Genomic DNA, 24,469 nt, shown 5'->3' with positions numbered 1-24,469 from the left:
TATCCAATCTTCCAAAGGAATAGGGTCGATGTATTTCCGCTTGACCACCATCGTCCACAAGTTCTCCTTCTTAATAATCCTCCATCCTGATTTTGCTACTAGCGATGGCCCAAAGGCTGTGAGATCTTTGATACCCCAACCGCCCCATTCCTTAGGCCTTGCCACCTTCTCCCATGCCACCCATGGGAGAACCAATTCTTCCTTAGATCTTGCCCATAGGAATCTGCTGCATATTCTCCTTATTCTTTCCAGAATTCCTTTTGGTACCCAAGTCAAAGCTGCCCAATAAACTGGAATAGCCAGGATTACAGATTTTATGAGAGTCAACCTTCCAGCTCTTGAGAGCCATTTGAAGCTCCAATGAGTAATCCTGGCTTCAATTTTTGCTAGAAGCCAATGCCAATCTTGCTTCCTATAGGCATTTGGTTTCAGCCAAAAGCCTAGATATTTGAAGGGATCATCGAGTTTCCGAACTTCAAAGGGCAAGGCTACTGAAATTTGATTTATTTCTTGTCTGTTGAAGCCTTCCAAAATCAGTTGTGATTTGTCTTTGTTCACTTGCATTCCTGTAGCCTTCATAAATAGGTCCAGAATCCTCTTTAGTTCCATTATTTCACTGTTACTTCCATTGTTGAAAAGCAAGATATCATCTACAAATAAAAGGTGAGATATGAACATATTTACAGCTACTTCCATCCCTTTTATGGCCCCTTTCCTTCTGGCTTCTAGCATTAGCTGATTGAGTCCCTCGACCGCTAATAGAAAAAGGAGAGGTGAGAGGGGGAACCCCTGTCTCAACCCTCTTTGCCCATGGAAGAATGTAGAGACAGCCCCATTGATGATCACTACAAAACTTATGCTAGTTAAACATCCCACGATCCAATTTATGAATTCAACTCGGAATCCCAGGTGAGTAAGCAGCATACGGATATACATCCAACTTATTCTGTCATATGCCTTTGAGAGATCTATTTTCACTACTAATCCTTTTCCCTTCCTCTGCTTAACACTGTGGATCGTTTCCTGAGCCACCCTGATTGCTTCATGGATTTGTCTCCCATCCAAGAACCCAAACTGTTCTTTTGAGATATTCCTGGATAATATTGGTTTTAATCGGACAGCTATCACCTTTGCAATTATTTTGTAAATGCAATTGCACAGGGAAATTGGTCGAAAATCCTCGAAAGAGATTGGTTCTTCCTTCTTTGGGATGAGGGCTATGAAGGTTGCATTAAAGGGGGCATAGATGACCCCTTTCCTTCTGGATTCTTCGACCACATCCACCACCTCCTGTCCAATTTGTTCGAAAAAGTGTTGAAACAACTCTACTGTCCATCCATCTGGGCCGGGGCTCTTGTCCCTTGCCATAGATTTGATGATGTTCTCCACTTCCTTCTTCGTGACTTCTCCCATGAGTTCCACTGAATTTTCATCATCCACATAACGAGGGAAGCTTTGGGCTGTCCTGATTACTTTAGCTAGGGAAGCTTCCGCTTGTCCAGTGAAGAGGTTTTTGAAATGACTTATCCCCATTTTTGACAAGTTCTCAAAGGAGCTAGCTTCTCTTCCTTCTTCATCCCTCAACTTCCATATTGTATTAACATTCTTCCTTCCTCTTGCATAATTTTGAAAAAACTTAGTGTTCTCATCCCCTGCCCTTAACCAGATGGCTCTACTCTTCAAGCGCCATTGTTCTTCTCTTGTTAGGAGGATTTTGCTCCTTTGACCTTCCAATAACAGTATTCTATCCCTTTTTTCCTGTGTTTCATAGCCATCAACTTCAGGACTTTCCAGATCTTGTAACTCCTTCCCAATTTTGATTAACTCTTCATCTTCTTTTAGTCTCTTTGCCTTAGCCCATTCCACTGTTGCTTTTTTCAAACGTTTTAGATTCTCCATGAAAAGGAAAGCTTTGTCCTCCGTATCACTAGCCCTCACAGGTCTCCAGGTTTCTCTGAAGAGGGAATTATATGAATCCTCCAACAGCCAGGCAGGGTTGAATTTGAAAGGGGTTGCCGGCTTTTTGGGAGGTTTGGTGAGTTCTAGCAAAATTGGCAGGTGGTCCGAGTTCCCTCCAACACCCACCCACTACCAGAAAATTGGAACCTTTGCTGCAACCTCTTCACGTAAAAGAAACCGATCCAATCTTTTTGCTATCCGATTTTCCCCTGCTCTTCAATTCCTCCAGGTGGGCCTTACTTTCAGCAGGTTTATATCCAACAATTTGTTGCTACTGATGATGTTAGAGAAAAAATCGGATAAAGAGTCTTCTCTAGCAGAGGGACCCCATATTTCAGCCGATCCAATAGAGAAGTTTAGGTCTCCTCCTATCACTAGGTTTGGATTGTTCATTAATGATTTGGAAAACAGGGATTTCCAGAACAATGCTCTCCCCTGGCAAGGCCCATATATGTTTACAATCAGTAAATTGGAACATAATTCTAAGGAATAGACTTCCATTCCCATTACTTGATCCATCCCCCATGAGTTATGGACTTTAAACTTTCCTTCTCTGAACCCCATAGCTAAGCCCCCAGAGTGACCTTTTGCGTCCATAGCCTGAAAGCTCCACCCCAACAAAAGGATTGATAGGGAATTTATGACTTCAACTCCCCCGCCCAGGGTTTCTTGAAAAAGGAGGATATCCAGGTTGTATTGCCGAATTACCTCTTTTAGAGCCAGTTTTTTAGGTTTACTGGCTAAACCCCTACAGTTCCATGATAAAATTATCATTTTTCAACTACAAAGGAGGGCTTCACTGCTCTAAGTTCCCCGGAAATTGATATTTGTTTCCCATCTGCAATATCTAATTTTTCTCATAATTGAGCCTTTGATAGATTAGTTTTCCTTCCTCTCGCCTTCTGATCACTAATTTGTGATAGGTGCATTTCAAGTCCCCCCACCGCCACCCAAGGAGGTGGTTTTTTCTCTCGTGGTTTGAGGTTATAATGGTTTGAAAGAGAAGGAGTGTCTTCCTTCATACAATCCCCTTCACCCCTAGCCAACTCATAGTTCAGATCCAGGTTTGGGATAGATGTAATAATACTTTCCATTTGTGTGTTATCAATGCAAGAAATAGGAATTACAATATTCTGAGCTCTGGAAGGACCAGGCAAAAAACCAACAGATTTTAAAGAAAAAGTAGGAGAAAGAGAAGGTATGGTTGAGTCCAGACCCGTACCCTCAATGACAACAGTGCGGAGTTCAACAGTGTTCTCTAAAGTAGCCGGGGCCTTTGCTTCCTTTTCTTGCGACTAAACTGGCAAATTATCAGGCATAGGTTCTTCCTACATCTCCTTGCCTTCATTCGTGACCTCCTGAAGCTGATCAATATCCATCTGGTCTATCCCCTTGTCCTTCTTCAACTGTTGTTCCTTTGTTACCTCCATCCCAGCAATTCCAGGTTCAGCCTTCCTTTTCTTCCTTCGTCTTCTATACCCTAGTGGGCACTCTTTTTCCAAGTGTCCATATACGTGACACCTATGGTAGTGAAAAGGTAGGTGTTCGTAGTCTAACTGTTGAACATATGAGTACTCCTTATACTGGAGCTGGATCTCTTCTGCCTGTCCAGCTCGCAGAGTTAAACTTACCAGTATTCGTGCCATCCCCATCTCCTTCGACTGCACAAAAGACATGTCTATCTCCAGATATTTGCCCAGATGGTTCCCAATCACTTTGAAAACCGATTACACCCAAAGGAATGGTGGAAGTGCTGGCATATGAACCCAAACTGGGATCTCATCCACCCTCTCTCTCTGTGCGTCAAACAACGGGTTCCATATTTTGAGCAGTATTGGATGTTTGCCAAAGGCCCAATTCCTTTCTAGAACCCAATCCACTGCTTCTTTCTTTGCAAACTTCACCATGAACCAACGTTTTGCCTTTGATGTTACTTGGAATTCCTTATCTGGTGCCGCTTGCCAATGTTGAGAGGCCCAGTCCTGTATGAAATGAGCTGAATATTTTTTGCCCCTTGCCCTTCCAACCAAAGTTAAATCAACCACTTCAATGGCTTCATCAATTTTTACATCCATACCCAGAACCAGATTTGCAACTACCTCCTTCTTTTTAATTATTTTAGGTTTTTTCCTCTTCTCCCCCGCTTGCCTCTTGCTTGGCCCTTCCTCCCTGTACTATGTGGCTGCTTCAACATTTGCTGGATCTTCCTGGAGTGTGTTGGCACTCCTCCTTGCTGCAATGAGTCATCTTCCTCCTTCTTCCTCCCTTCCTTCTACTGCCCCTCTACCATTCCCTTCCTCTAATCCTGCCAGGTTTACTGCTATTCCTTCCTTTCCCCCGCGTCTAGGTCTTCTTCTAGACTCCGCGACATCCTCCAAATTACCCAAACCCCCTGCAAAGCCCGAACCACAGACCATGGATTGGTGGTTTTGCTTGTTGGGTTTCCCTAGGCACTGAGATTCCTTCTCCTGACCTGGTACGAGGAACTGCTCCGCCTCAGCAAACCCTAGATCTGCCACAAGCCCAAACCCTAGGCTCCGCTTGTCAGGATTCCTCGACCCACAACTTATTACTATGTCCTCAAGCCCTTTAGAGTAAAAATGACTAAGCGGGTGAGGAGGATCTGTACTTACTTGAGAGATTCTCACTGCCTCCGCTTTCGGTGCCGCAATCGTTTGAGGTGACTTCCCTTGGTTTTGAAAAAGAACTGGATCTTTCTGGGTGCTAAAAAACGATAGCCCTAGACTCTCCTCCAGCAACCCTAGGGTTTTCCTATGCTTCCAGGCCAACTCCGAGCCTCCTTTCTCCTTCCCTGAATGTCCAGTTGGACGAATATACTTCTCTATGTTCTGATCTATAACCTCCAGGCCCCAAACCGACAGAATGTCGCTAGGTTCGGGATCTAAATCGACGACATCGTTTGGTTTGACCATTTTTTTATTTGGTTAGAGCTTGGTAACTGCTGAATCCGCCTTGGTAACTGTTGCCTGTTCCCTTCTCCTTCCACCGTGTTGTTAGCTATCGCGTGCTGCGCAGTAGAAGCAGCAACACATCTAAGCAAACAACCAAACCCCGTAACCGCTCCGGCTTCCATTATCTGTAGGCATGCATGGGACGACTGCCTTGCTCCAAGAAGCCCCTGTCGTCGGTCACCTCCAGCTGTCCCCTTCCATCTGCCTGCGCATGCCACCTCCTACCCTACCTCGACCATGGTCCCTGCTACCGTACGCCTCTCTGTCCTGTTCACGGTCCCTGCACCCTCTGCCTGCAGAGCTCTAGGCCCCTGGGCATGTTCCCCGTGCAGCTCTAAACCCTAGCTCCAGCGCCATCAGTATAGTAGAGATGTTGTAATGTAATGTTTAATATTTTGACTAAGTCAAATTATATAAAAATTAAATTAAATAAATTAAAAGATTAATGTAATTTTAATTGGGTCAAAATAAAATAAAAATAATAAAAACAAATTCTATAAAAGTAAAATAATAATAAAAATAAAAATGGCCAATGGTATTGAGAACCCATGATATTGACCCATGGTATTCATGTGGAATATATCCTATTTAAAGGCAAAATCAAACCAGCCTAGATTCCTTGAGGGATCAAATATCTTATTATGCAAACCTCTTTTAGAGAAAAAAGAATTCATCCCTCTATGCCCTTGGTAGATTTAAAGTTGTCTCCCTAATCTGCTTTTTTTAATGATATAACACGTCATTACTTATGATTCTTTAAGGATTTGATATATAACAATAAAATTTAATGATGTAACAAGTCATTACTTATGATTCTTTAAGGATTTGATATATAACAATAAAATGTAATTTTTTAAGGAACAAGTGTAATATGCAAGTTGTTGCTTTGTGCTCTCTCTTATACAAAAAGTAATTATAAGATTACAGAGTTCATAATGGTTAATGGTCCCTTATCCAACATATGAACCTTATTTATATTCTTAGAAGTTAGAGAAGATCATTGGAAATTGAAAGTAGGGCTTTATAATGGTAATAAACTCAGAATTCCTATATTGGAGGGCACAATTATTGCACATTTTAATTTTTGCAATTTTTAGAATGCTTACACACCTTACATGAAGGGAAAGTATTTATGAAACATGTGGGTCCTTAATGGAAAGCATGTGCACTTAGTGAAACTATTTTTAAAGTTGAATTAAGTGGAGTAAGCATGCTAGACTAGATATATCTTAGCCAATACGATCAGTAATGGTCAATTATGACCAAATAATGCTATAATAGTTGTTGATAATCAACTCTATAAGCAATATGCTCACTAATTAATCAAAGCAGTTTGATGTAGAAGTAGCCTCAAATTGTATAAAGCAAAAAGAGTATATGCTTTAGTTTGTTTTTTTTTTAGTCAACTTCATCTCAAGGAGAGCCGTGGTGTGCTTCACTTATCAATTTAGAGAATTGAGGAAATATAAAAAAACTAAGTTATATGTAACATGGTATATTTGGAAAACCATTTTTAAAAATTTAAAATAAAAGTTGTTTTGCAAAATTTATGAAATGCTTCTAAATAACTCTTACCTTTAGCTAAAGATGCCATTTTTATCACCAAGGTTGTTGTGTTGACTAAATTATGATATTAATTTATGTCTTTTAACATGTTCATTGAGAACAAATATTTTTATGAGTTATATACTAACATGTTTATGACATTTGGAAGTTTTTGTTTGGTCTTTTTAAAAAAAAAAAATTATGTAAGAGTTATCAATTTAGAGGATTGAGGGACTATAGAAAGATTGTAAAAGATATGTTACATGGTATACTTGGAAAGTCAATTTAATTTTTTTAATAAAATGAAACTTTGTGATGCAACATTTTTTAAAGTTTCTTAGACTCCTTCCTTTTAGCTAAAAATGTCATTTTTGGCCACCAAAGTTGCATTGTTGAAGTTTGTAAATTATAATATTAAATTTTGTCTTTTAAGAAATATTTTTATAACTTATATACTCACATGTGAGTAACTTATTTACTCATATGTTTAGTGATATTTGGAATATAGAAATATTATAAAACATGTCACATAGTATACTTGAAAAATCAATTTAATTTTTTAAATTAAAAGAAATAATAAGTTGCAACATTTTTTAAAAGTTTTTAAATAACTCCACTTTCAGCTAAAAATGTCATTTTTGGCCACCAAAATTGCAATGTTAAAGTTTGTAGATTATAATACAAAATTATATTTTTCTTTAACAATTTAATTGAAAACAAATATCTTTATCACTTATATATTCATAAACATTTAGATATTTTTTTTTAATTATGTATTTTTTAAATTTAAATATTGATCATATTTTATTTTAAAATTATTAAATGTAAAATTATAAATTTAATAAATTATTTATAAACATTTTCTAACCTAAAAATCCATTTTCATTTTCATATAGATATATTTATTAATAAATTTGAATTATAAATCTGTGTAGCCATAGATTTAAACAATGTATTTATTACTGTAATATAATATTTAGTAAATATGTTGTGTTTTTTAAACATATTTTAATTTAAATATATTTAAGTTAGTTAAATTTATACAGTTTAAAATGTAAAAAAGCTTAAAATGTAAAAAAGCTTTTCCTATAAACATAATTAAACAATTTATTAAAATACAAATAATTTCATATATAATGTTATTTTAATATAAATGTATGAAAATGAGGCACAGTGACCAACAAAACACTATAGTGTAGATATATACGGCGTTTGGGCTAAAACATATTCAACATTGGTCTAAAATGTTTGCATGAAACAATATTAGATGTTGAATATTACAGTCAAAGCTTTCCATTTATTTGATGTCGTACATTTTTCTAGAAATAAAATAGATTTAAAGATTTAAAAATTAACATGTGGTTTGTGTGTTTAGTCGTTGGGATAAGTATGGTAATAATTTATTAAAAAAATATTCCTTGAGAGATTTTATAATTTGGATATTTAAGGTTGTGGTTTTGCATCATCATGGTTGAATACGAGTGGTTATGAATGAAAAATAATGTTTATTAGCGTTATCTTTCTAGTGATTTCAACCATGATTTCATGTACTGGTCTTTATCAGCTGAAAACTTATTTCAATTTTTTGGTTTTATCTGTTTGGTAATGGTCCCAATAAATATATTCTAATGAATGAAAAATATTAAAAAATATTTTATTAATGGATGAAATTTATTGTGAAGTATTGGAACATTTTTTTTGGTTGATAAGTGGGTGAATCCTGAAAATCACGCTTACCTTGTGGCTGAGAGGCCACGACTTAGGGGCATCTAAGCCGTCAAAGTCACCCGGGGATCGCACCCGGTGTGAGCCGCACTAGCGGAAACCATGCTAGATTTTTGGTATCGGTGAGACTAGAACCGGTGACCTTTGCTTATGGAGCGCCTTAATAGCGCGCTCCTTCACCGACTGTTCTAAATCTCTTTGATGAAGTATTTGAACATTGATTATAAAGATATTTAGCAATGACAACGTTTTTTTAGAATTTTTATTTTTTAATATCATTTTTATAACTAACAATTCAATTAAAAACCCCATATAATTAGTCTAACTCAATAGTTTTAGCCAATCAAAAAATGAAATCTCCAATTTTTTCAAAAAATAATTTTAATTTTTAGAAAGTTCATTTTAGTATAATAATTTTGGAAATATTTAATAAATTTTATAGATTGTAGAGTTGAGGTTTCTGTGATCCATAACAAGTTTATGATAGATTTTTCGGCGAAAATCACATGAGAAACCATTTGTCGACGCGTTTCGAACCAACCAGTGTGGTTCATCGTCAAGACAAGTTGAAGAAATAGATCCAGCTTAGCAAGTTAAATAGATAGAGCAGAGCCTCCACCGGATTCTTAAATTTTATAGATGTCAAAAATTTAAGAATTCAAAATTTTTTGAACATAAATTGATCACAATATAATACTCCTTACAATTACAAAGTTTTTTTTGAATTTTTATTTTTAATATAATTTTTATAGCTGATAATTCAATTTAAAACCCCATATATATACCCTAATTCAATAGTTCTAGCTAATAACTAATAAAAAAAATAGAAGTTTCAAATTTCAAAAATAATTTTAATTTTTAGAAAATTCATTTTAATATAATAATTTTGGAAAACTTTAATAAACTTTATAGATTGTTTCAAAAAATTAAGGGTTTAAAGCTTTTTGACCATAAATTGATTACAAGATAACTTGATTTTCGTAGGTATAAAAACAAGTAAAATTAATAAATAATATGAGAAAATAGTTTTCTTTTGGAAATGGTAAATAAAAGTAATAATTATGGTTAGGTTTGGAGTATGCTCTAAAATTGTTTATGCTTGGTTAAGAGCTCATATTGCTTGGATGTAAGTTTATGGTTGGTTAAGAGCTCATCTTATTTGGACGTAAGGAAATAAGTTAATGGCCCAAGACCCAGAGGCATCTCACTGGTGTGAAAATCTACCCCTTAGGGACCACCAATGAGTTTAATTCCAAATCAGATTTTTTTCCTTAAATAATAGTGATGAGTCGTCTTGCATTAGTGAATAACAATCGGTAACTATGGTCCCACTACTAATTTAACAACTTAATTATGATTTTTTTATTTTTTATTTTTTTTCTTCATATAAATTATATATAAATAAATATAATTAAAAAGCCATTAAAAAATATTAAGCATTAATAAAATTAGAAAATAATAATAAATACACTAAGTCTCTCCTAACTTACAATATTAAATCACAATCTTAGTGGCAAACGCTTCCCCACCTCACCATGTTGATCCTCTTCATTTATCCAAATCGAATAAATCTCAGTGGTAGAAAACCCAACAAATACAAACTTATTGACTGGCTGTGGCTGGTGGATCGGTATTATAAAAGGATTTCGTGTTGGGAGAACAAATTTCACTGGGGGGCCGCATTACTCTAGCTCAATCTGTGATTACACAACTGAGTGTGTAATGGGCACACTTGTATTATATTCTAGTTGCTATCATAAAGAAACTAAATAGAATCATGGCACACTATATCTGGACGGGTGGTATTACCAAGCAAAAATACCACTTGACAAAACTTGCCACAATCACCACTCCAAAACGGATGGGAGGGTGGGGTATCCTGGATTTGAGACGATTTGGAGGGGCCCTGTTACAAAATGCTCTATGGCGGGGAATCTTCAGCGACGACATATGGAGCAATATTATAAAACACAAATATCTAAAGGATCATGATTTCGCTGTTTGGATGCATCGGGATCTCATTGGGACTCCTTTGGGGTCGGCTATTTGGCGCAGTTTTAAGAAAATCAGTCAATGCTTCCTTCAGAACTTATGTTAGGTTTTTGGTTTAGGTCATCGGACTCTAATTAGACAAGACTACATACTGGGTTTTAATAATGATTTCCCTATCTCGGAGGCGCTTATACAGAGCTTTCACAATATGGTTATATTCTATTGGAACTAGGCCATCTCTGCATGGAATGGTCAATATCCTATATGGCGAATGGCAGATGAGATGGGTTTGGAAAACATGCTGGTTGGAGAGTGGGATCAGATTCGTTCCGAGTTGCGATGGGCGGGCATCGAATTCGTTCCAAGTTGCGATGGGCGGGCATCGGAAGGGAGATTGGAGGTGACAAGATTACCTGGCGGGGTAAGATGAAGATTGGCTGTGTTGTTGTGGCGGATATATACAACACCTTATGTTTACAAGGGTCACACAATAATGAGGTATGTGAATTTTACAAATTCTGGAAAACAAAAATGCTCTTGACTGTTCGATGAAGCGGAACCATGGAGAACCGTCGATGGGGTGCCCTTACCCATAAAGTGATGAACAATTGGAAAGCATTAGGAAATATCCAGAAGTTCGCTCCCACCATCTCTTGGGGTTAGGAACCCAAAGTTTAAAAGTTAGGGTTATGAAATCATAACTCAAATCATATGCGAGATATAAACCATTATGACCATAATTGAAATGTAAATGAGTTCATGTAATATGTATGAAGTGGGTATTTAAACAATAAATTACCGTAAAACATGTCGTACCTGGACGTTAATGCTTAATAATAAAAATAAAATAAAAATTTAATGTTTTATTTGTGCTATGGTAATTATTGTTTTTTTGTAGAGATATGATAAGAAGTCTTTACAAAAGAAGAATTGGATATCATCCAAGCTACTGTATACCTTCTCTTTAATATGAATATTTCATAGTAATAAATATTTATTTGGTTGTTTCTGAGTCATGTAAAGGCAGAAGTCTTTACAAAAGAAGAATTGGAGATCATCCAAGCCACTGTATACCTTCTCTTATGAATATTTCATAGTAATGAATATTTATTTGGTTGTTTTCGAGTCATTTTTCTTGTTTCAATTGTATCACCTTGATTTTGTTTTTAAACATTGCAGTTAGGGAATGGCACTAGAAGAATGAGGATGAAGAAGAGTGTTTGAATTGGAGTACTTTAGCTACACATACAAATTACATCTACACACAAAAACATGACTCATAGACATTTTAATCATCTATATTTTGATTGCAAAATGCATTATCAATATGCAGTCAATGCATATTCACAAATAAGATTATGGTGTAGGACAAACTTTATATGCTCTATGGATATATAAAATAAAGCTCTGTGTGATTGAGAACAAAAAAATGTTAATATTTGCATTGAGTATTTTCATTTTATTTTTTTGTGAATAGTATCATGTCTCGTTACATATACTTTGTTCTCAATTTTTTCTGTTTGTAAAGTATATATTTTTATGTATATAAGTTTTCCTTTAGATGCATTGTTAGTTGAGATTTATTTATAGGTTTCTAACTCTGTGTGAGACAAATAAATTCGTTTAACTTTTATTTGAGTAAATATTTTTTTATTTGTATTTATTTATAGTTTGTGATTAAATTTGATATATATATAATAAATTAATGTTTTCCTTTCTAAACTTAGAGTAATTAGTTTGTATTTTAATACATAATTGTTTTACTAAACACAATTTGTTAATGTTTTCAACCTTCTTCTATGATTCTTTAACTAACTCTATAATCCATACAACAACTATATAGTGGTTGTTACTATTTTTTTTTTCATTTACTATTTATATAATATATCGTCTTCTAGGATTCTTTAACTAACTCTATAGCTCAAACAACAACCTTATAAAATAATTGTTGTTAATATATATAGATATATTTTTCATTTATTATATATAGAATAGAGAGTATTCATGCTCATGGTTATCTATTTCTCTACACGAGTTTTAATAATAACAATGATATTACCTAAAAAGAAAATGTCACTATTATATGAAATGATTATATTTTTATCACAAGTATTTTTATGATTTGTTAATAACATAACATCATCCACATAAATTAACAATAACAAAGCATAACTTCTTATATACATAATTATTTTATTTCTTATGATACAATTTTCTAACTAATTTATATATCTCCATTTACCTCAAATAGAGAGACATTCTTATTTCCTTTCTATTAAATTTTCTTTTAGATGCATTACTAGTTGAGATTTATTTATAGGTTTCTAACTTTGTGTAACAAATTAACTTTGTTTAACTTTTATTTGAGTAAATATTTTTTATTTGTATTTATTTATATTTTGTGATTAACTTTGATAATATATATAATAAATTATTGTTTTCCTTTCTAAACTTAAGAGTAATTAGCTTGTATTTTAATACAAAATTGTTTTACTAAACACAATTTATTAATGTTTTCAACCTTTTTCTATGATTCTTTAACTAACTCTATAATCCATACAACAACTATATAGTTGTTACTATTTTTTTCATTTACTATTTATAGAATATATAATACAACAACCTTATAAAATAATTGTTGTTTATATATATATATATATATATATATATATATATATATATATATATATAAAGAGGGATTTCATGCTCAATGTGGTTATCTATTTCTCTACACAAGAAGAAAATGTCACTATTATATGAAATGATTATATTTTTATCACAAGTATTTTAATGATTTGTTTTTTTTTTTTTGTGTAAGTCAGCTTTTTGTATTAAAAAAAGAAAATATAGTACAAAACTTCTGCAACTGCAGACAACGGGCCGCTAAACAGCAGGCCAAGCTTCAGGAGACTAAAAAGAATAGACATAGAAGCTGAAGACTAAAAACAGCACACCACGCAGGGCGGCAGAGAACCAGAAGACCTGAAGAAAAAGACACTTGGACACTAGAAGGATCTACTTCAGATCCCCGAACAGAGAACGGGCAGCCGGAAAGGATAGACTATCCACCTCGGCTCCCAAGAGAAGATGAGACTAGAGCAGAGCTGAACGAGAAGAGACCAGAAGAAGTAAGAAGCACGATCAAAGCCAAAGATTCTACACAACGTGGGTGGAATCATTTGGTCGACCTTTTTTCCCTTTCTTTTTACCTACTTTGACCCAACCATTAGGACACTGTTGGTCTGGAATGATTTGTAAACTGAGTTGGGCTGAGGGCGAGATCTCCTTGTCTGAATCCGAAGGAGAAGACTCATGAGTTCTTTTCTGAGAGATAGGAGGGACTGTGGCTTCCTCATGACAGCTCGAGGGCGAAACCTGTGCTGGCATTGCGTCCATTTCTTCCTCATCCTCCTCCTCGTCCTCTTCATCTGAGCTGGAGAAAACATCCATTGGGGGAGGATCATGAGGTTTCCAGCTTTTGGATTTTGGTTTAGAATTGGCTTTCTTTTTTTGGGGAGGCATTGAAGGACACGAGCTTTGAAGGTGCCCTGTGAGACGACAATTTCGGCAGCGAAAGGCTGTGTTCTCGAAATCCAGAGTTTGAGTCCAATGGAAATCTCCTATTTTGAGAATGATCTGATCAGGTAATCCTTTGCTTATGTCTATTTCTGCGCAGATTCTGGCGAAGGTGTAGATTCCTTTTTCCCCTCTTGATGTGTCTGTGCTAAGGAAACGTCCTAAGGAGTTGCCGATTCCTTCAAATACAGCAAAGTGCCATAGATGCACCGGTAGGTTGGGTAGTCTGACCCAGATTGGGAGTTTGGTAATAATTGCTGTGGAAGGATCGAAGTCTTGGAACCACGGAGTTAGGAATAAACCCGCAGAGTTCCAAAACCAAGGGCCTTCAGATAAGACTCTTTGGTAGTCCTCACTGTCAACAAACACTGTAATGAAGAAGCCTTTTGAGCAGAGAAGAACCTTGCAGTTGTTGGTCCAATTTGAATGAATCCATTGGTACAGATCTGCTGTCCGAGGCCATAGCCCATTGAACCTGCAAATAATGCCAAGCTCTGCAAACACCTGGTATTGCCTATCCATCGTAGGATGCATTATTTCAATGGAGGGGGTTTCCTCCAGCTTGTCCACCAAGAACGGTTTAGGAGCTTGAGCTGGTGGAGCTTTCTCCTTGGGCTTCTGAGCATGGACAACATCTTTATAAGAAGAGGCTGCAGCTGAGGATGACTGTCCAACAGCTCCCCCTCTCAAACGAAGGGAAAAAATGATGGAGGCATTTCTTTGAATGTTGTAAAAGGAAAGGGGACAAAAATCCTCCAGTTGTTTACCTTCGTATAGGAGACGCTGAGAGGCTGTGGGAATTCCCTCCTTATCTTCCATGATTTGCTTGAGGTCCTGCACTAGATCTGAAGATCTCACCCACTGAAGCATTGATTTGCCGGATAGGAGCACAATCAAAATCTGGAACGGTGCGGAGATGTCTGTTTTCTGCTTGCCGCTGTGCTCCTGAGGCAAGAGGAAGCTGGTGCGTGTGCAGCCAGCTGAGGGCCCAAACTGTACTTGTTCTGTTAATTTCTGCACAGTAGAGCAAGTAATTTTCACCGCTGTATTCAGCTTGCATGGGGATGAGGTCCCCCTGAAACTCACGGCTTTTAGTTCTGCATGACCGAGCAAAGGCCAATCGTCCTCTGAACCTTGCGTTTTATGCCGGATTCCTAAAACCTCTTCAGCACATCCTTTCTGAGCATGGACAGAGAACAGGCCCCTTTTTTGGACTAAATCTCGGTGAGGCTTTTCGTCAAACACATGCCCCTCAACCTTCTTGGCTCTGAGATGTGATAGCTTTCGTCGCTGATTTTGGATCTCCACGCTCCTATTTCCCAACATTCTCCATTTTATCTCCTTTTGGACCCTTTTGGCCGCTGCAGCAGGGGCGCTGGCAGCCGCCTCTACCAAGTAACTCATTTCCATCCATGCTCTGCTGCGCGAGTTGGACTTTTTTTTGAAGCCGTCTGCTCCTCCGACCGCCGTTCTCTGCCCAGATAGACCCGTCTTTGGCTTCCAATTAAACACAAAGATGGCTTTCTCCGGGATTTCATTCTTGCCCGATGGAACCTTCGGGCCGTAAACCCCGTCGAAAACAGTCTTTTGGTCTTGAGACCACCTAGCGACTCCTTTGCCGCTGCACAGAAGGCCACTTGAGCACGCTGAGAATCTCATTTGGAGGGGGGAAGGCCCGTTTGGCCATGAAAAGACGGATCCCGATACCATAGCCATTTCGTCTCTGCACCAAATTTTTCCCGCTTCCCGCGCGCTCGACCTCACAGAAAGTTTTGAATTCTTATTTTAATGATTTGTTAATAACATAACATCATCCACATAAATTAACAATAACAAAGCATAACTTCTTATATACATAATTAGGGGTCTACGACCTGTCCTCCTCTCCGTAAACTAGGTTGCAAACAAGGGGATTTGAACCTTGGATCTCTCACTTTACACAATTTCACATTACTTCAATCACCAATTGAGTTGCCTGTGGTTCCTTTCTATTCTACTTTTGATTTTGACCGGTCCTCTTAATTTTATCATTTATTGGAATCCTCATTTTTATAATGAACTTTTCATATAATTAGAAAATAATTCTTCTCCATTCTACTTGAATTCCTACTTTATCCATTATTTTTCAAAGTTATTAGACAATGTATGATAATTTTTAGAAAAACCAAAGAAGCATTAATAAATATTGTTTCTTCATCTCTTTTTCAAAACATTGACAAGTTATGAGATGGTCAATGGTTGAATGCTTAGGCCAAAGAAACCCAAGAAAAATCCCTCACAATTTTCACATTATTAGTCCTTGCCTAGGCAAGAGTCTAACATCATGTTAAGTGCCATGCCAAATTGATCAACACTATGTAATTGTGCATTGTACTAAACAATTTGTAATTCATATCTATATGAATACAACATCCACATGCAAATAATGTAAATATAATTTGAACAAGTCCTACCAAAGTTACTACTTCGTAAACTAAATTACAAATTTTTTTGAGGAAAATATAAATTGTCAAACTTTGTCATATAAATATGAATACAATTGTGCTTTGTAAAATAATTTCATAGAATAATCATTTTTTTGTTAGATTACATATATGAAAAATATATATTAATCTTCCCCATGGTATACTAATATCAATTTAAATATTTCATAACATGCTTTATATGTATCATGCTAGCAATTTCTATATGTAAATTTTGTAGCAACATACTCTTTAATTTCAATAGCAGGGACTAAGCTACCTTGCAACACTTGTTGGACATAATGTTAGTGGCTACCGCAAGGGATATACATATATATATATATATATATATATATACTCTTTAATTTCAATAGCAGGGACTAAGCTGCCTTGTAACACTCGTTGGAGATAATGTTAGTGGCTACCACAAGGGATATATATATATATATATACTCTCTAAGTTTAAACTATATTTTAATTTTGTAATAAGACCTAAAAGTGTTATAAGTGGATAAAAGTTCATCTTTCTCAAATGAAAAGAAATAGAGTAACAAATTAACACCTAGAGACATCTAATAGGAGTGAAAGCTTATTTCCTTACTAATCACCAATGTGTTAAACTACATTCGTGGATGGCGGCTAGTGTCACTATCTTCATTGTCAATTGACAATTTAGTTTTCACAGATTTTGCTTATCACAGGTTTTGCTAAAACTGGGTGAGTTTCCTCCTAAGCGTGAGGTTTAGGTGCAACTGGGTGTAGTATTTGGTGCATGGGATGAAGCCTCGAGAATGGCAGTGAAGGATAAATTGTAATTTTAGTTTTGGAGTGATATCTAACATTGTGTTTGATTGGATAAAAATATGTCTTTCTTAGAAATAACCCCACATCTAAAAGCATGTGGAAATCTACTTTTTATAAACTATCAATAAAGTATTTCATGATATGATTATGTTCATAGGCGTATCTATTTTGGAATTTGACTTTTATGATTTTAATTTAATTACCAATAATTATTAGGTGGATGGTAGGGATTTTTCCTCCATGAAATATTTTAGAATATTTTTAGTAGTATTCACATATCAAACGTTGAGATTTATCTTAAAAGTAGTTATGTCTTTTTTACTTTTTTAATTTAATTGATTAATTAAAAAAATGTCATATCAACACGAGTTATAGTTTTTGGATCCATGGAATTGTAACAAAGGCTATTAATAGGTTAAGAAGGTGCATAACAAAGTGGGAGTGAATATCCATACTTAAGAATCTTGTGGCATGTTGTTTTAAATGTATATATGCTTAATTCATATATTAACTACTTTTATGATTAATAATAATAATAATAATAATAATTTAAAATAAAATTATAATTTAGTTATTCTTTATTTTTTTTTTTAAATTTAATTTTGAGAGTGTGAGATATGTTTGGATGACTATAAACTTTTACCAATAATTTAACCTAGATCACTATACTAATTAATATACATAACAATGGATATCTAATTATCCTAATTACCGATAAACAATGAACTAAGTAGCCAATGTTAAAAACATATACTAATTAATATAAATAACAACATATATCTAATTATCCTAGTTACCCATAAACAATGAACTAAGTATGTCGATGTTAAAAACATCACTGAATTGCATGTACATTAGTGTAAATTAAATCATAATGTAATTTTGTTTTTTATTTTCGATGAATAAAATTACATTGTTTTTTTCTATGGAAAAAAAATAGGCATAGAAGAATATTATTAGTAAAACCATAGGTTGTCAAAATCTAGAATCCAAAAACTACCAACAATAAACTTTATTTATTTATTTTATTTAATAATTACATACAATTTTTTTTTTCAGAAAATGCAAATGAGAAAATTAGATACTTTTAGAAAGATGAAAAAAATAGACATAAATGAATATCGTTAACAAAACCATAAGTTGTCAAAATCTAAAATCCAAAAACCACCACAATAAATTTTAGTTTAATAATAATAATTATAACTATTAATATTTTATGCATTGTATTTTTTTTAGGAAACTATTTGGTTTTTCTACATTGTATAGACATCATTATACTCAACAATCCCTTTGACTCATTTTATAGTTAATAATTAAACATAAATATAATTATTTTATATTATCCAATAACATTGAAAAAAAAAAGCTGTAACACTTCAAAAATAAATAAATTATTAAATAAATTACACAGTGCCCTTTTTAAGAAGTAAAAAAAAAAAAACGGTGAACACTTGTGAAAATAAATAAATTACACAGTGACCTTTTTAAAAAGTTGAAATGAGAAAATTAGGTACTTTTCGAAAGCCACACCTAACCGGAGGATGATAAGAACTTTGTACCCACTTTGATTTTCATAACTTCATATCAAATCCAACCTACACGACTATAATGGCGAGTCTAACCAGTGAATTAAATTATTAAAAGAGTCTTACTGTTGTTGAGTGGACCCTGACCTTTGATGGTGGAGGACGCTGCTCACATGTACCAACTTTAATGGCTGTGTATATATTGCAACTTATCACCTCAATTGCAAGGCCGAATTCATTGAATGAGTGGTGTAGTGTGTACAATTGAGGCCTGCTCCAATCATCATGGAAAGGCAGATAGTTCCCAACAGAGAGCTAATATTAGTTGAATATGCTAACGAAGGGCCTGTTACAGATGCACATTTGAAAATCAGAGAGACTCAACTGGATATTAGAAGCGTGAGCAAAGATGGATCACCTGGAGATGTCGCTGTGCAGAATTTGTGGATATCTGTAGATCCATATCTCCGGCAGCTTATGAAGGAATCTGTTGATGGTCTTTATTTCCCAAATTTTCAGTTAAATCAGGTTTGTTTGGCTTTGATTTTCCATGTCATTTTTGATGAATCATGATGAATCAGGTTCTGTGTGGTGTTTTAATAATTGTAACATTTTTGTTAAAGGGTTTTAATTTAAGTAGTTTAATGAAAAATTTGTTTCTCTTGCCTTTATGGATTATGGGTTTAAGTGTCTGAAAACATGTTGTAACTAGCTAATTGTAATGGGTTTAAGTGTCTGAAACATGTTGTAACTAGCTAATTGTAATAGTAGCAATTTAGCATTTATGAAATAGGTGTAATAATAGCAGTTCTCCACATTTCTTCATTCAAGTTTTGTGTTGCTGCTCGGCGCAGGCAATCCACTCTGGCTTGGTAGGGAAGGTAGTGGCATCTGCCAATCCGGCCTTCAAAGTGGGCGATATCGTTTCCGGTTTCTATCAAGTCTCTGAGTACGCTATTGTTCCAGGAGGCAATCTCAGAAAAATTGACACCAGCATTGCTAAACCGTCTGATTATTTGGGACTTCTGGGTACGTTTTTGGCTTTGAATTTCAGAATTTCATGGTGTCACAGATAGCCATAGTTTTGTTTTATTTGAAATTGAACTTGAAATTAGTAAGGTCCTTGAAGACACAAATGCATTTCTGGACAAGTTACAGGCATTGCTTTATCTTGTTGCCCTGACTGGAGATCTCAAATATCTGCTGTGTAATGAAAATTTATGTTGTAGGGTTTTGCTCTAAAGGGTACGGCTACTCTAATGGGGAGTGGCTTATTGGGCAAATCAAGCTCTTCGATTGCTATTTTTTGGGCCATTCTTGCTATCACTGCTGTATTTAATATTGTGTATTTGAATTCTGATGATGTGAGCCATTCGATTGGGATAGGGATGCCCGCCTTGACTGCATGGGCTGGTTTCACAATCGTCGGAGAACCTAAACCCGGGGATGAAGTTTTTGTCTCGGCAGCAGCAGGCTCAGTGGGAATGCTGGTTGGGCAGCTCGCCAAAATCAAAGGCTGCCGCGTTGTTGGAAGCGCAGGTAGCGACCAGAAGGTGCTTGCTCCTCACTGTTTTCCTGCCTTATCTTGACTTTTGGGCCCTTCTCCCAATGAACCTGATCTAATTCATTAAGTTTTTATTATATCCTGTTTCTCTTACATATTCTGACCAACACGGAGCCTACAGGTGAAGCTGCTGAAAGAATTTGGTTTCGATGATGCATTCAATTACAAATCTGAGACAGACTGGGATGCAGCATTGAGCAGGTAAGTTTAGTTTAGTTTTTGTTTCTTTTCCTTTGGTAAGTTAAAGTCTTATATGGATAAACAGATTACATTTTTGATAGCTGTTACAAAATTATATCAGTCCCATTCTGATCAGATTTGTTGGCTAGCCTATGATATAACAAAGTTTTTACAAAAATAATACACAAAATATCATATAGCCAAAAGTCTAGAAAAACAACCAAAACAAGCCAAAACAGATATCCATCTTAAAAATCTGAAAATGTCATAAGAACTGGGTCTTCCTGGCTGGTACCAGGGGCACCAGAAGCTTGAATTTGCATTTAATGTGATTTTCCATGAGTCAAGTGAGCTTCCAACCTGTTAAGCCTATCATGCATTTTCCATTAGTTCGGTTGAATGTCATCAAGGAAAATGCAGTTTCCATTAGTTTGGTTGAATGTCATTAAGAAAAGAAAATATATCATTTCTTCCCTCGTGTTTTTCTGAGGATTTGCCCTAGTAGAGTGTTCAGCTGCCTGTGAAGAGTAATAACATGCCTGTACTAGTTTGTACTAGTTTTTCCTGCCAGGGTATGCCCAGAGTCAGGGAGCTCTGTATTTGAAAAGGCCTGTCGATCTTGACATACATGTCTTTTCAACTGCTGAATCTCTGCTTGAGTGCCTGACAAGGTCACTGCATGTTATGCAGCGGCTGCCTTCTGTGCAAGAATCTTAATACGAGATTGACTAGGTGCTGCCTTCTGGGCTAGAATCTTAATACGAGACTGACTAGGTGGAGTGCGTTCCCCAGCCCCACATCGACTACATCCATGGTGTCATGGCATAATGGCTCAAGCTAACAACAATACTCCACAGTTCCCGGGATGACAATAGGAACAATTCCCTGACGCCAAACCAAAGCCAGTCCCTTGGACGTGTACAGGTGATGCCATTCCTATAATCTCCCGTGCAGCCACCATCCCTTTGAGCTCCAAAAAACAGCAATGTATTGCCATTACAGCGTGTGACCATTCCTATAATCTCGCAGCCACCATCCCCTTGTGCTCCAAAAAAACAGCAATGTGCTGCTATTAGAGGGTGTGAACTGCAGAAAAAAATCGGCATTCCATTCCCAACAATAACTTTCCCAAGTCTGCCACCCAAACCTTTTGTCACACAATAACAGAATTCCATAATCCCAAGCTCGCAGGGGTGCTTGTTAATCCCATCTGCATCCAGTGGGTGCGGCTTGCATGGTATAATACTCTGTGATGCATCGGAGGCATTGAGAAAGAAGGTTCCAGAACCCGAGGAATCGTTTGTATCAGAAATAGACCCATTGCATGTATCATGGGGAGCAGGCCGTGCCATCTGTCTTTAATGATCTCTATTTGTTCTTCCATCCTATCCGGGTTCCATCCTATCTGGGTATTGAGCAGTTTATTACTATTTGTTCTTCCATCCTATCCGGGTTCCATCCTATCTGGGTATTGAGCAGGTAAGGTTTGAATGATTATATTTTTTTTCGGTCTTATTCGGGTTGAATGATTATAATTTTTTCCGATCTTATTCGGGTTCTATTTTAGGTAGAAATCACAAAAGAAAAATTTTTGGTGGATTAGTTTAGAACCAATCAGTTTATATTTTTTGTTTGTTTTTTTGGCGAATTAGTTTAGAACCAATAAGTGTATATGTTTTTGTTTGTTTTTTAGATATATGTATTGTTTGTTTTTTGGCGGACTCTGTTAGAACCTATGTTTTTGTTTAATTTTATTGTAATGTAAATACTATATTAAGAAAATTTAGCCTTTCTATCCCTCTTAGTTTGAAATTTTGAGTGAGAATTTGAACCAGAGTAACGAAAATAATAACAGCCATTCCATTCGACCACCCAAAATAACCTTAATTGACTATCCAATACTATATATCTCAACTTATACCATTTAATATATTATTAATAATACCTATTATTTACCATCGTAGAAGTATAGAATAATATAAAATAAACATTGTGCATTGTGTGCTTTGAATCATATATACTTTGCCTATGCTGTATATTTGACTGAAATATTATTGTTCAGTGTTTATTCTTTATTTTATATTGGAATTGCTCATTTCATCAAGCTAAAGCAAATCACAAATGCTTAAAATTGATGGATCTGCCCTTTTTTTTTGGGATTGTTTCAAAGATCATAGTGAACTCTTAAATGTCCAATTTATAATTAATCAGATTGAGATTTGATGCTTGAGATTGTGACAGGCAAGATTTTGAGCAACATTGTCGCCAAAAATAGGAGGTTCTTGAGTGCCCATTATCAGTCTTATGGCTAGCCAATGAGTAATGGATAAATATGTATGTACTGTTTGTTGTACAGGTACTTCCCCAGAGGTATAGATATTTACTTTGACAATGTGGGTGGACGCATGTTGGAAGCTGTTCTGAACCACATCAACATGAAAGCTCGAATTCCGGTCTGTGGAATGATCTCTCAGTATAATCAGGTGGTTATAATGAATGTATTGTTATATCAGTGGATTGGATCTGGAATATCTTAGGTAGTTACAGTTTATTAATTACAGTTTATTAATGTATATTATACATGTGTGAGCAGGAGTGGAAGCAACGTTTTGGTGTGAGAAACCTGCTGAACTTGGTGGGGAAATGTGCAAAGATGGAAGGCTTCCTGTGTGGGAACTACCTTCATCGCATGGGGGAGTTCTTTGAGGAGATGACAGGGTACATCAAGCAAGGAAAAATGAAATACAAGGAAGATGTTAAAGTGGGGTTGGACAGCTTCTTGGAAGCTTTCAACTCCATGTTTACTGGAGAGAATATTGGTAAACCTGTCATTTACCTCGGGCCACCGCAGTGAGTTCTGAATGAATGAGAGGCATGTTCCATTGAAGAGATCGGAAGAGGATCATATCAGCAGGAACAATGAAGTCACATGCAACCATTTGTGTCAAGCCACAGCAATAAATTCTGAATGAATATGAGAGGACATGTTTCTTAAAGTGTTGGAAATGGTAATAGATTCTTACAAGGCACATGCAGTCACATTGCTCTGGATGAGATTAGGCTCCTTTCCCTGACAACTATTCATGGTTTTGGGTTTTTGATTTTAAAATTTATTTTATATAAATTTTGGTTTTATTCATGATCATATTTATTTAAAAATATATATATATATATATATATATATATATATAAGAATTTGTGTAAATATTAATAAATAATTTATTTGTGTATAAATTTGATAATATCAATTTATATATTTATAGCACTCTTAGAAAACCATGGTATGTAATATTTAATTTTCAATCAAAAGATTTAAAGGAATTAGGGATTAGGTCTTTTAAAAATTATATAAATATAATTCAAGTAAACTAGTTGTTGTTGTTTTTTTTAATATCAAACTTTTGTGAATGTAATGTTTTGTCATTTTGACTAAGTTAAATTAAATAAAAATAAATAAAAAAGATTAATGATGATGATGATGGTTAACATTTATTGAGATCAAACTTTGGTCTATCTCACCTAAAGAAACCAATTATTTATTTTGATTTAAGATTTTATTCCTATGCTCATAAAGTTTGGAGAGAAGCCTCCTGAGCTCACTATAATTTTGACAACGTAAAAGGCTAGGAAGGTCAACATTGCAACAAAGATTATGAAATTGAGATCTAATGTGGTTGTACGTGGGGCACTCTGAGAGGAAGTGATTTTCATCCTCGATGTTCATATTCTCACAGAGATGGCAGATCCTTTCCATCCATGGTGTCTTAGGAACTACCCAACGACCCGTTTCACTATGGAGCTCATGAGAGTTAGTTCTAATCTTGGCTATATTAATTTTCTTCTTTGAACTAGTTAAAAGAGATACTTTTGATCTTCTAGGGCGGGGTTGATGACCTCTTTATAATATCTTAATTTTTTTGTTAGATGCTAAATCTTTTTCACACCACATTTTTTCTTTGAACTTATAAGTAACAATATTTTTAATCTTATTAATGTTTTGCAATGCAACATTTTCGTTAATCTCCCAATGGTTTAATCAGGCCCTCATGTCTCTATACCAACATGGTTTGAGCCTTTGGTGGTTTTGGCCGGAATTTAAAGCTAGCTTAGGAAGTCTATGGCCTCCTATGTTATTGAGATTTGGGTGGAATTTAAAGCTAGCTT

At 35.4% G+C, this 24,469-nt stretch overlaps 1 protein-coding gene across 1 annotated transcript; it reads left to right on the top strand.

Annotated features, from left to right (window-relative positions):
• Positions 1–18,628: 18,628 nt before the first annotated feature.
• Positions 18,629–23,450, top strand: LOC149246854 (2-alkenal reductase (NADP(+)-dependent)-like). Its single transcript, XM_089458043.1, has 6 exons — positions 18,629–19,089; positions 19,416–19,590; positions 19,948–20,114; positions 20,247–20,326; positions 22,662–22,788; positions 22,899–23,450. Exons 1-6 carry the CDS (start codon positions 18,847–18,849, stop codon positions 23,157–23,159), a joined length of 1,053 nt encoding a protein of 350 aa, XP_089314169.1. The 5' UTR covers positions 18,629–18,846; the 3' UTR covers positions 23,160–23,450.
• Positions 23,451–24,469: the final 1,019 nt, after the last annotated feature.

The sequence above is a fragment of the Pinus tabuliformis genome, chromosome 7 (genome assembly GCF_031772625.1).
Source record: "Pinus tabuliformis cultivar Carrire ecotype Pingquan chromosome 7, CPIR1, whole genome shotgun sequence".
In the NCBI taxonomy this organism is placed as follows: Eukaryota; Viridiplantae; Streptophyta; class Pinopsida; order Pinales; family Pinaceae; genus Pinus; species Pinus tabuliformis.
Note: the sequence above shows the minus strand (reverse complement) of the source record. Positions and strands in the feature narration are given on the sequence as shown.

Bases quoted from the DNA above. Each gene is read 5' to 3' on its own strand.
- LOC149246854 (XM_089458043.1), top strand. From the start codon at position 18,847: ATGGAAAGGCAGATAGTTCCCAACAGAGAGCTAATATTAGTTGAATAT. The intron at 19,591-19,947 runs GTACGTTTTTGG...CGATTGGGATAG, and splicing joins TGATTATTTGGGACTTCTGG to GGATGCCCGCCTTGACTGCA. The intron at 20,327-22,661 runs GTAAGTTTAGTT...TTTGTTGTACAG, and splicing joins TGGGATGCAGCATTGAGCAG to GTACTTCCCCAGAGGTATAG.